Genomic DNA, 12,996 nt, shown 5'->3' with positions numbered 1-12,996 from the left:
TCCTGCTGATGAGACATATTCAGACTTGTCACCAACCCAGGAGAGACGACCTTATGCTTGGGAGGAGGAACGTGGTTAGAGTTTAGACGTGCGCAGTGAATGATGGAGAGAATCAGCCTCGCTAGTCCTCATGCAGGCGCGTTGTTGCTAGAGGTAAAAAACATTAGCCAGTTAATGGTGTCCCCTTGCGACCTCCGAAGGTTTGGCGATACGTCTTTACAAGAAGTTATCAACGTGGAGAGTTTGGTGCGGTTAAATTCCTACTTCGAGCAGTTTAAGGAAGTCTTGCCAGAAGATTGTAAGTATTTCTTTACTCACAGTGAGTTTCACTTGTCTTTTGTCCCTGAGGGTCTTTGAGGTTTGCTTGGTGACCCTCCGGGTGCCGCTGCGTACTGGGCACTGATCTCCCTTGCTTCCCATCCCCACTGCCACCTGGGCACCTGCTCAGGCCCCTCAGCTGGGCCTCCACCCAGAGAAGCTTCCCTCAGGCCACGGCCCTTCCTGCCTGACCCTCCTCTCCCTGTGTGGCGGGCTTCCTTGCACACCGTCTTAGTCTGTGGTGCTCACGCCTGCATTCAGTGGCCACCTTGTGCTTTTGCTGGTGGGACAGGTAGGGTTACAGAGGCAGGACCCCAACTCGACCAGGGATTGGGGATTGACTTGCCTCCCCCCGACCATGAGGTGTGAGATCCCCACAGCCCCTTCCGTGGCTCGTAGAGTAAGATGCTGGGCGGGCACCCACTGCTGGGTGGGGGCAGGTGGGCTGTCCCCATGTCCCTGGAGGCAGTCAGAGGGACAGCGGCACCCCTCACTGACACACAGCCCCGTGCCGCCCATCTCAGGCAGGAACCCGGGGCTCACTGCGCTGTGTCTGCATGGGGGATTCTCTCCCAGACTCACCGAGCACCGGCCCCTGTCAGGCATGCACTCTGCCTCTCTGTGCTGGCGCTGCTCCAGCCCCTGGGGGTCCTCTAAAGGGGTCCCCGTGGAGGGAAGATGTGGAGAGGCGTCCGTGGCGGTCTCAGGCCTCTGATGCGAAAGTGATGACATTGAAGAAGTTCTGAGGACTCAGCTGAAGGTCACCAGCACCTGGGCTCTTGGGATCCCAGATACGTGAGTCGGCAGTGACTGCAGTGACGAGGGACAGACTTGTCAAGTCCCTGCACATGCCAGGCCCTCTACACGGTTTACATGAGTATCTATCTGATCCCACAGCAGCCTTGGGAGAAGGCCTGGTTTCACACCCCTTTGACCAATGGGGGCACAGAGGGCGAGTCTTCAGGAGCCCGGGTCAGGCCCAGGCAGGAGCAGCCGGGGGTGAAAGGCCAGGAAGGGCGGGGCCTGTAGGAGCAAAAGCAGAGCAGGCGTGGCCTGTCCAGGGCGGCCAGCAGCACTGCCCATGAGCTGGGATGCTGGGGGAGCCGCCGCCCCCAGGGCCCTCGGCCCAGAACTTCTGGTCCCTGAGGCTGAGCAGACGGAGCCCACCTAGTGAATGGTGACTGTCCCCTAGTCTGCTTAGTGCATCAATGCCGGGTGTTCGTTGACAGGGCGGCAAGGAGGTGGGGGAAGCTACAGTTGATCTCAGGAGGGAAGGCTGTGCATCTCCTGACCAGCTCACCGCCTCGGGGTTCCCACGGCCCCATCACAGACTGCGTCCCACACGTGCAGGCGCCTCCTTCCCGTTTCTCTGCTTCTGCCCCCGTCCTCTGACCAGCGTGGTGCTGGGCATGCTCTGGGAGGGTGAGGTGGTTAGCGGGGGACGCTGTGTGCACCGGGGAAGGCTGTGTGGTGGAAATGGATGTGCAGTGAGATCCCAGAACGCCGTGTCGTGGGTTTTGATTTGTGGATTCAGGCACCCTTGTTGTTTTCCCTAGACATGACCTCGAGGCTTTTTCTCTGATGATCCTGGTGTTTGAAAACCTTAGGTTTCTGAGGTGAGGTGATCTGACTGATCTAGCTCAAAGGGTCCTGAAGGGCCTGGACACTGTCATGGTGGAGGAAGCTGCCCAACCCTCGTCCCCTAAGAATGGCTGAGCCCTCTCAGTGTTGAGACCTCAGCCCTAAGCATCCTCCATCCCTGACGGCTCTCCCTTATCCCTCTCAGCTCCCTCCTATCCTCAGAGGTCTCAGTTCCCTTTCCAGCCCCTGAGCTGAAAGGAGGCCAGGTGGTTGCCGTCTGCAGGTGGCACTGCAGTGCTGGTGGGAGCAGCGGAGGGCTCCGCCCTGCTGGGACCAGGCGGGGCCCCGAGCACAGCTCTCCCTTCTTGCTTTCATCACCCTGAACGTCCACTTGGCCGGGCCTCGTCACCTGGCTGTTTCCAGGCTGCAGCGGCTGACCTGGGCCAAGTCCCTGGGCATGGCCCCAGCCCCACGACCCCTCCTCTCTCCCAGGCCTACCTCGATCGCGGAGCCAGACATGCCTGCCGGAGCTGCTGCGCTTCCTGGGGCAGAACGTGCACGCCAGGAAGAACAAGAACGTGGACATTCTCTGGCAAGCTGCTGAGGTACTGGCCGTAGTGAGGACACAGTGTCAATCATGGTGATGATGACACAGCAGAGCCTCAGCCAGGGTGGAGAGGGCGCGTTTCTCCACACGGAAACCAGGGAGTCACTGAACATGTTGCCAGACTCTGGAAGGTGCTGGAAGTTGCCCGTGAGTTCCTGACTTTAGGGCTGCCTGAATTCTCGTAAGCTGGACACAGGATCCACCCCCTGGGGCATCTAATAACTGGGCTGAGGACAGGTGTCACCTTCAGAAGCCCACACAGTCGATAACCAGCTGAAACTCACTGCACCTTTTGTCAGGTTCAAAGGGAGACCGCGGGAACCTTTACCTTCTCTTTAAACAGTGTTTCTTCTACGGTGCTGTTCAGATCTCCTCATTTCCCCTGAAATGAAGTACTTACACTTCAGATAGTTTCTCATGAATTTAATTCTGGGGTTCCAAGTCCCTGCTCTGAGCCCGTAGTGGGGCAGGTTCAAAACTAGTCGCCCGCTCACCCACTCACCCTGGGTCACCCGTGGTGACCCAGCCGGTCCCTCCACACAGTGGCACAGGGCGGGCACTCATGTATCTCTCTCCATGTCTCTCGGAATAAACTCGCAGGTGGCCTTACAGAGAGTGCATGCAGAGCCCTGGGCGTGCCTCGTTTGGGACCTGTGGTTCTGTCTCACTACAGGATAGAAAAGCCGTCAGCTGTGGGGGTGATCTGCCATCCCCTGTAACCAGGTCAAACAAGCAGTTCATCCAGCCCCTTATTTTTTGTCCCCAGCAGAAATACAGAAGCAGAGATTTAGAGGTGGACAGGTCTCAGAGACCTGTGGACGCGTTGGTCCTCATATTGTCCACCTGGGGCTCCTAGGGGGCAGGTGGGCATGGGGGCAGCAGTGCCCAGCCACTCAGCCACCCATCCCACCCATCCCTCCCATCCCCAACCCGCGGAGAGCTGCCCTCCCTTCTTGGACCTTATTTATTTTCACTTCTGTGTATGAACAAGGGTTCCCTGGCTGAACAGTTGGAATATTGCTAGGTCTGACCCCTCGTTTCACACATCAGGGGACCAGCCAGAGCCCCAGAGCGGCTAGGGCTCCCCCAAGACTGGAGCCTGGTGCTGCAGACAGCTCTCTTGGCCAGGACACTCCTCTGGCCCTGCCTCCTTCCAGAACCTCACATGGCACCAGGTACACTGTCTATGGATGTAACTTTCTTTGACCCTGTTTGCCCTTCCGGCTCATTCCATGTGTCTGGGTCATGAGCTCTCCAGCTGGTGGAACTGAGTGAGTGCATCCACTTCATCAGTTAGGATTTTACAAATCTGGATTAATTCACTCTCCACTTTGCTCTGGCTACTTACAATCTTTTTTATTTTCTTTTTAAAATTTTTTTGTCTGTTCTCAGAAGCAGCCCATCCTCTTCCTGATGGTCTTGGCTGAACTTGTTGAGGCCTTTTCTGTATTGTCCCTCTCTAGACACGGTGCTTAGGACCACACTGTGTCCTCTGCCGAGTGGCATCCCTGGCAGTGGCCACATGGTCCCAGCTGAGACCCGCTGGCTGGAGAAGCTGGCCTGGTGCTGTCTACAGGGCAGCCGGCAGGCCTTGGGGTTTTTTCTGTGAACAGCGGGGTCACAGAGCCCAGTGTCATGCTTGCCTGACTCTTCGTTAGATCCCAGCGGTCTCACAGTGTGGGATCTGGTATGGGGCCGCAGGCCTGCATCTGAAGCTCTGTGGCCATGTGTTTTGGAATTCACAGGTTTCCGTGTTTGAGAAAGGCGATACAGTGCACAGCTGGCCACAGGTGTGTGACGCGGTTGTGGGGTATCACTGTGTGTGATGCGGCACACGCAGACGATATCACAGCCCCAGGGGGTCTGGGGCAGCCCTCTGGTAGCAAATGCACGAATATTCTTTCACTGAAAAGCATGAATATTTATACAAATGGGATAAATAAAAATTATAAATAGTCTGACATCCACTCAGATGGGGTCATGCTGCCAAATGCCACAAACTTACAAAAAAAAAAAAAGGTCTTTTGTTCTGGGGCTTTATGGATTTGGGGGCTGTGTACCTAGGATTGTACCTAGTGGTGCAGGGGAAATGCTCCCAGATGTCCTTCCCATTGGGAAAGGAGGTGCCCTAAGGTGGCTGCTTCACACAAGCTCGTCCCTTGGGAGGGGAGGTGCACTGGGACCTAATCCTGTGCCAGGGCCCCAGGTGGAGCTGGAGGGTGGCCTAGTGGTCAGGAGGGGAGTCAGTCCACTGAGCTGTTCCCACTCATGCAGACAGTAGAGTTGAGACCGGGGTTCTGTGCTGTGCCTTCCAGAAGCCCCTAGAGACTCGCTGGGAGCTGGGCATCCTGGGAGCTGCTCTGACCTCCCTGAGTTGGGGGGGGTCCTGGGGCAGCGACCTGTGTTGGTGACTGGCTCTGGCAGGAGTGGAACTAGGGTGCAGGCGCAGAGGGAACGCCAGGCCTGGGAGTTGAGTGCTTGCCCCCAGCCCGTGGGATGTCCGGAGCCCCTGCCCTGTTTCCATCCGTGGGGTCTCCCCTCTAAGCACAGCCTGTCTTCCTGTTGGCAGGTCTGCCGCCGCCTTAACGGGGTCCGGTTCACCAGCTGCAAGAGTGCCAAGGACCGCACGGCCATGTCGGTGACGCTGGAGCAGTGCCTGATCCTGCAGCACGAGCACGGCATGGCCCCGCAGGTCTTCACGCAGGCGCTGGAGTGCATGCGCAGGTGAGTCCCTGCCGCCGCCGCCGCCGCATGTCCACAGAGTCAAACCAGTGGCACTGTCACATGGAGGCGGTGTTCTCTGGAGTCAGGGGGAAACAGGCCCAGTGGTGTCTGTGAGCAGGACCAGGCACCTGGGGCCGGCCGAGGTGGCAGGAGCGTGCGCGGGGAGCTCGGATGCAGCCATGTGACCGTCCTCCGGCACACGGCGTCCCCGGCCCCCGCCGCCTCCCTCCTGGGGTGATTCAGGGCCCGAGCTGAGGACATCACCCATAGACCTCTTTCCTGTCTGGAAGGAAGACACTGCGTCTGCGGGCCGCGCTGGTGTTCTCCGCTCTGCTCCTCCCCATTGGCCCGCAGGGTGTGCTCTCATGAGCACAGTGTCCAGGGAGTGTTTTCTGGTCACGGCAGCAGCCCTGTCTCCTGTCCCAGCGCCGTGGCCACCTCACCCTAATGATGTTCTGATTCCGAGGCAGCAGGCGTGTTTGCAGAGTGAAACCGGGGACTAAACTCTGTCCGCTGTTGAGCGATGCCTTGTTTCCAGCAGTGCTGGGGAGCACCTCACCTCGCATACCAAAAGAAAGGATAAGAAACTGCTTTCCCGTCTCCTTCAATGTAGCCACCAATGCTGTTCAAGTCTCGTTTCCAAGTCATTTCTACTGAATGTTCTCTATCATTTGTCCTCTCACCAAATTCTTTAAAGCGTTCAATTCTCTTATCCTTTCTGTATGTTTCTGCTGTTTGACCTTCTCACAATCATGTACCAAAGCGATGCCTGAGCCCCTGCCTCTTGACAGTAGCATTTTGTAAAAGTGGAACCGTTGTGTCCTGTTCTGTCTTTCCCAGTTCATCCAAATCTTGTGACCACAGGGCCACCTGCTGACGAGAGCATCAGGGAGGCAGAGGCGGCTCAGCGGCCCCGGTGCCCAGGGGAGGCAGGGCCTACACCCCGTTAGCTGCGAGGTGGGGGGAAGGACCGCTCTGGTGAGATGCGGACCTCCGCCAGCGAGGAAGCGAGACAAACGGAGGGCACAGCTGAGGGTGTGGGAGCAAATGTTAGGACCAGGTCCGTTCAGGAGACCAGGCCCTGAGACAGCCGTCCAGTTAGTACACTTCTGTCAAGGCTTCTATCTAGTCTTGGCTCCCGGAACAGACTTGATGAGAACAGCTGCTCCTTCTGACTGCATCTGAGCACAGAGGTCTCCTTAGAGAGACAGACACGTGGGCGGCCCTGCCCGCTGGCCCGCAGCCCGCCCAGGGCTGTGCACGGTTCGTCTGTGACAGCTTACAACACGCAAAGAAAGCACTTTTACAGCTGGTACCACGTGAGTGATGGGTGGATATTCCTTGTAGGAAAATGAGAAAGTACAGCTAAGCCCCCACCCCAGTGACTCTCACACCGACCTACACCCCCGCCAGGCCCCCGCGGCTACAGGGAACCACTCTGGCATGTTGATGCCTGCTCTGTGGCAGGTCCGCGCGCACGCGCCGTGTGAGCAAGGTTGACCCGCGCGACGGTTAACCAGTTCCTGAATGATACACGAAGCAGAGCGCACGTGTGAACAGACGCATTTATGTGTGTGGCTCTGCCCGTTGCTTTGGCCTGCCCGTCTCACTTAACTGTCTCGTGAGCGTTTTTTCAGGTCAGGAACCGCAGGCCTTGCGCCCAGCACACCGCGATTTGCCCCGTTTGCTGTCACTGAGTACGCCAGCTGTCTCTGGTGTTCTAGCACTTTAGACAAGGGCGCAGTGGGCACCCCTGTGTGTTCTCTTCCCCACGTTTGCCCCACTGATTCCTTAGGTTAAAAGGTGTCCGCCGTCGGAAGGCTTTTACAGTTTGACAGGATGCTAGTCACACTCCCACCCAGTGTCCCAAGGGCCTGCTCACCTGCCCTCTGGGTAGTCGTTCCTGTCACCATTCTGAGTGCTTCTGAGTCTGGAAAGTCGCGTTGTTTTCCTTCATGACGGGTAAGGACCCAAGGAAGGTCCTGTGCTGGGAAGGACCTTCCTGCCATGGAAACAGGCCTCTCTCTGCCTCCCTAAATCCCCCACCTGCCTCCAGTTACAGGTGTCTCTTTAAAGTTTCTTGTTTATGTTGTCCTGGACTTTTTGAAATCTCTGCTGTAAATACATATTACTTTAGTAATCACTGAAGAAGTTATTCAAAATGAAAACAGAGTTCAGTGCCATGTCGCCTCTGCCGCCCCAGGGCCCCCCGGTGCCTGCCGCTGCCTTGTCCCCCTGAGCTCACAGCCTCTCAGGCTCTGGCCTCGTGCACTTTTCTTAATGTGACACTGTTATGCCTGACCTCAGTGTTTTCTGGATTTTCCCATGTGGGGAAGACGTATCAGTTCTCAGGCTGCCAGCCCGGGGTGGCCGGGTCAGTGGCCGGAGCCCCGAGGGGCAGCACGGATTCGGCTGTGCCCCTGCGTGGAGGGATGCGCTTTGGTTCTCGTGCTTTCTGGCTTGCATCTCACGAGGTGGAAGAGTGGAGCGTGCAGGCAGGGGGTGGGGCGGCCGGGGGAGGGAGGGTGGGGAGGAGGGCTGGGGGAAGGGCAGAGCTGACACTCGGCTGGCTTTGTCCTGGGGGCCCAGGGTGAGCAGTGGCCAGTGATGGGCTAGCAGGTGTCTGACAACCAGCTCTCTCTCCAAAGAAGCAAACAAAACCCCCAAACAAACAAAAAAAGCAAAAAACCACCTGATCTGCTGTGCTTGCCAGTTTTTATGGTCATTTCCAGGGTGTAACTGCTCCCACCGAGCCCGAGTCAGGATGACACCGTGGCACGCGGAGCTGGGAAGAGATGTGTACGCTTGGCTCTCGCCATCTGACTCGATTGTAGCTCACTGCTGGTGGGCGCCCTCTGTCCCCAGTCCCAGTTCCCAGGCAGCCACAGCGACCCCCGGCACTGCCCCGGCGGGGGACGTGACAGCCAGCACTCACAGCAGGAGAAGGGTCCCCAGTCAGGACGGCACATCCCGCAGGGTCCTTCCAGGGCATCCAGGGTCCTCGGGGAACCTCACCTCGGGACATTTCTTCATGGCATCAAAGGCAGGACCCCAGATTTCCAGTGAGCTGGGTTGGACTCCATTCTTGGTCTATCCCATCATGCAGTGACTGACCTGCAGCTCCCAGCTGGCACTGCTCAGCCTGAAGCCCAGGTGGGTCTGCGGGAGGCTCCGCCTCGGGGCGGTCCTAGAGCTAAACGGGCATCATTCGAGCCCTTACTTGGGAGGCAGCTCTGGCGAAGTACGCTGCAGCGCGCCCGGCTCAGGCATTTGTGAGAAGGTCAAACCCCCAATGGTTCTTCATGTCCAGCCTGCTTTCTGGAGTCTGCGTCTGGCCGCATGTGAGCATGGCGGGGCGGCATGCGGGGCGCCGGGCCAGCCAGACAGTGAACACGGAAAACCATTTAGTCAGCCTCCACGTGTTTGTTTTCAGTAGACTACAGTATTTTTTCTTATTTTCACTTCTCTTTCTCTCCTTTTTTCTTGTAACTGTGCTCGTTTTGTTTTGGTATTCTGTTCACACCCTTTTCTGCATATCATCTTTTCTTTCTGTTGTGGCCTCATTCCATTTTTTTTTATTATCTTTTGGTTCTCCTACTTTTTTCCCATACTTTTGATAAAATCCATTGCACGTGTCTTTTTTTTTTTTTCCTTTATTTTTCCCCCTTTTTCTTTTCCTTTCTCCCAACCTTCTTCCTTTTCACAGCATTGGAACACGGGAGGTAGTCACCCAGAAGAACTTGAGCGGCCTGGTGCCCATCCGAGACTTAAGACTAGACCCCAGCCTCCTCTGTTCCATCCCTTTACTCGCTCTGAGCCCCAATTTACTGATTGTGTGGCTCTGCCTGAGTATAGCATACCTCGTGGCCAAATTGCGTTGTAAATGAGTATCATTATGAAAAATAATTCACAAGAAAAACAAAAGTGCCAGAACACATCCAGCCACCGTGTACCTAACTGGACAGAAGGAATGTGTCCAAGCATGGTCTGCCAAGAAATATTCCATGCCTTACAGTTTGACATTTTGTTGTTCTGAAATGTAAATACCTGCCAAATCACTTTATCAAGAGGGTGTGTTCATTTAAATTCTGTAGAGTTTTCAGCGCTTGTGACATGTTCTTACAGTACAGAGCCCTGTTACTGCTATGTTTAGCTGGCCTGGAATTACCTGTACCAAATCTTTTCTTTCTGATGTAAAACTATTTATTATCTGTATATCTCATGTGCCCTGTTTCCTAGAGAAAGGAATTCTGTCTGAAAAGAATTTGTATATTTGACACTATTTAAATGTACGGCTACCCTTTCCTTTCCTTTTGAAGAGAAATGAGTAAGACAGATGCTTTCTAACCAGCTCTTCTGGATACACCTATTGACTAGGACATGTACTTTCTGCTTTCATTTCAAAGCGTAGTCCCTGAAATTACAGTAGCAAACAGTTTGCAGAATCATAACATTTCCTTGCTTATGTTATTACTTCCGAGTTGGGATGACACAAAGCTGTGACTACAGTGGCTCATTGTACCAAGTTAGGCACATAAAAACAACATATCGCATGTGACTTTAGAATTACTCTTTTATATCTTCAAGGATCATTAAACTGATCCAGGAATTAATGCGTATAGTAACAAAAGGCTGTTAACATTATATACATTTATTTTTCTTGAAATAGCATTTTTCATTTTAAAAACCTGCATCTTTAATTCCAGATTCAAGTCCAGATAGCTTTTCTCTCTCACAAATCAAATATGGTTAGTAACGAGAAAAAAATTACCAAAACATGAGGCCTGCCTTTTGAGTGGTTGTGCCAGGCGGAGCCGAGAGAGAAGCGGTTGCTGTGGTTTCTGCCATTATCACTCTTAATTTTAACACGGCACTGTCCATAAAACGGGACAACTGTGATCTTAACAGTCGCGTGCAGAAGGGAGATGACACATCTAAGAAGGTCGCTGCACAGACTGCGGGGAAGCCCCCAGATCTTCTACGAGCAATGGGCGGTGGCCTGTTTTCTAGCTCGAATTACGTTGTGCTTCTGTCTTGGCCTCCCGCCGGCGCCCCATACACTGCATTTATGGAAATGTGTTTCTTTTCACCAGCTTAGAAACACTGCAGTGAATTTAGAGAAGCTGGCTTTTTCAGAAACTTCACACCCAGGCAGACACACAGACTCAGTCCAGCACGAAGTCTGGCCTTTCCATTCCCTTCCGCAGACTTCCAGAACCTGTTCTGGGGTTTCTCTGCTTTGGCCTCAGATCTGAGTCCGGGTTCTGGGAATTGTAGAAGCGGTTAGCAGGGGATGACAGACGCCAGACGCAGACCTCCAGTTCTAAGACGGGAGGCCGTCCTCCTCATACCCCCGCATCCCAGACCTCCTGGGCCCTGCAGGTGTCACACCTGCAGGTGAGGCCACTCTCCTCACAAGTGCAGTGTGGTCACCCTGTCTTTTCTAGAATAAATGAAGTGGCTGCTCTGTGGCACAGCTGCTGACATCCTTCGGGAGGGCGTCTCTCACCAACTGCCAAATGATGGGTGGAGTTAAGTTGTAGCAAAGTGACACTGGTCACAGGCAAGGTTCTGTCAGGCCTGTGATCTTCGAGAGGTGTCCTCCTTCACATTGAGGTGCGCCCGTCAACTCTCTGCAACCATCTTGTTGCTTTATTGGAGAGTGGGCAGGTAGGGTCCACGGTTCACAGCCCACCGCCCCAGCCCTGCTCTGGGCAACGCACTCCTGCTGCCCGTGGGCTGACACACACTGTGCCCACCTCTAGGCCGGCAGAGACTGTGTGCGGATGGCCACACACACACAGCACTCCCTCCTCTGCCCAGGATCCCCCTCCCAGTAAAGGGGGGCCATGGCCAGCTAGACAAGCCCCCCGGGGGGCCTTGTGGACACCACGACCTGTCATGGTGCCAGCCAGGCCTTCCTGCCCCTTGTAGGTCTGGCTGCTAAGATGAGAGAGAAATGGATGGAAGGAGAGAGGGTAAGGGTTTGGGGGTCTCTTTTCAGGGGCCATTCAAAAGGCAGTACATTCTAACTCTGTAGTCACGAGGCTCGATTGAGAAAGGACACTGAGATCAGCCGAGGCTGTGGGTGGTGGTGGTTCTTTAGAATATCTAAGAAAAGAAATTCAGGATGCTCACCCTTGAGCTGAGTTTAATGTCACTGAGGCCTTATGAAATCAGGCTAAAGATATATTTGAAGTCTTTTCTGCTTTAGTAGAAACAGGCAGGATAAAACAAAGACAGGGAGATGATTAGGAAAGGGGAGTCATTGATATTTGGTGGTGGTTTTCGGGTTGCTCCTAAGCTAATGCTGGCGCTTGCACACTGGCAGCAGCAGCTGACTGGAGATTTTCAGGATCACTAGACGCTGACATGCCCAGATGCGTTCTAAAGTGGACGGTCCCCACTGGAAAGGGAAAACAGGGGTGGCGCTAAAATTAGCTGCCACTTGGGGTTTCAGTTCTAATTTTTAATTTAAAAAGTAGATGTCCTTGAAATAATTTATCGATATAATGAAAAAATCTTATAGCTTTGAAATAATTAAATCCCTCTTTCTAAAATCTATCCAAGACCTTCTCCATGTATTCCTGACTCCTAAAAATTACACAGCCAACGTGATGTATGAAAATGTCCTACCTGAGGGTGGAGGCAGGGCTCTGCAGCAGGGAATGCCAGTTCCCACAGCATGGCCTCCCCTCCCCACACCTCCTCCCAAGACCAAGCTGAGCTTGGCTAAACACTGGGTGCCAATGTGTGTGCAATCAGCCTCATTAGTCAGATTTTGTAACTTCAAACCAAATTCAAACATTTGAGGGAAAGTAAACACAATTTAATTTTAAAATTTACTTGAAATAAAAGTGTAATCTTGATTATAATTTCACATATAGTATATTCAGCCAGCTAAACCAGTAATTAGCCTCTAACGTGTAAATAAAAGAGAATGTCGAAGTTCACAAATTATTTTTCTTTGTTCCTCAAAGCAGTTTGACTTTTACTAGTTACTAGTGGTTTTTGAGAAGTGTGTGTATTTCTATGTCAATGGAGAAGCCATATCTGAAATAGTCTGATAATGGAAGAACTTCCAAAGATTAAAGAAGAACCGATATAGCTTCTGTTTTAAATGGAGTGATATTTTTATCTGATCATTGGATGTTAGACGAACGTGATCTTCACTTACTCTAGTGGCTCCCTGCTCACACGGCCTAGGCGATCAGCTCAGATGACACCCATCCAGCTGAGGGCTTTGCAGCTCTGGCGACAAGAAAGCATATTTGAGTTACTAACTTACTTATTAACAAGCAGGTGGCTACTTTTCTAAAATACCTGAGTTTATCTTTTGACTAAAATTACTGTCTTACCAAAGTATTTTACATATTCTTGATAATGAAGTTGTCACTTTCACTTTAAAAGGCTTGAGCAATTGCCACTGATATTTTTTTAAAATGCATGACACAATGGTCTTCATACAACTGGAAATATTTTTTTAAACCCTGTTTCTTGGTAACTGCAAATTTTACATCTCATGAAGGGGATTTTGTACTAAATTTAATAACTAGTTGAATTAATTGCTAGATTGTCTTAGAATAATATAAAACTATAAAGATACTGTGCTATAGGAAGTCATTTCTATTTAGACTCGCTTTTGTCTGTTACCTTGATGTCTACCAGAACATGTCCCAGAGAGCTCCCCTGATGCTCCCACCTGGGACTGTGAGGCCTGCTTGACGGCTCATCCTCCTGTTCAGCATTTGCTTTGCCCGCTGGGT

The 12,996-nt window shown here is 53.0% G+C and overlaps 1 protein-coding gene across 9 annotated transcripts in view; it reads left to right on the top strand.

Moving 5' to 3' along the window:
* The window catches only part of INPP4A (inositol polyphosphate-4-phosphatase type I A), a 117,308-nt gene that overhangs the window by 100,882 nt on the left and 3,430 nt on the right, over positions 1 to 12,996 (top strand). For all 9 annotated transcript variants that reach the window (XM_074354453.1, XM_074354451.1, XM_074354450.1 and 6 more), the window contains 3 exons: positions 201 to 298; positions 2,392 to 2,504; positions 5,076 to 5,230. In XM_074354453.1, the coding sequence (XP_074210554.1) occupies positions 201 to 298; positions 2,392 to 2,504; positions 5,076 to 5,230 (366 nt within the window). The remainder of the gene's footprint in view (positions 1 to 200; positions 299 to 2,391; positions 2,505 to 5,075; positions 5,231 to 12,996) is intronic.

This window comes from Camelus bactrianus, chromosome 28 (assembly GCF_048773025.1).
Source record: "Camelus bactrianus isolate YW-2024 breed Bactrian camel chromosome 28, ASM4877302v1, whole genome shotgun sequence".
Lineage (NCBI taxonomy): Eukaryota > Metazoa > Chordata > Mammalia > Artiodactyla > Camelidae > Camelus > Camelus bactrianus.
The sequence above is the reverse complement of the archived record's forward strand: the minus strand, read 5'-3'. Positions and strand labels throughout refer to the sequence as shown.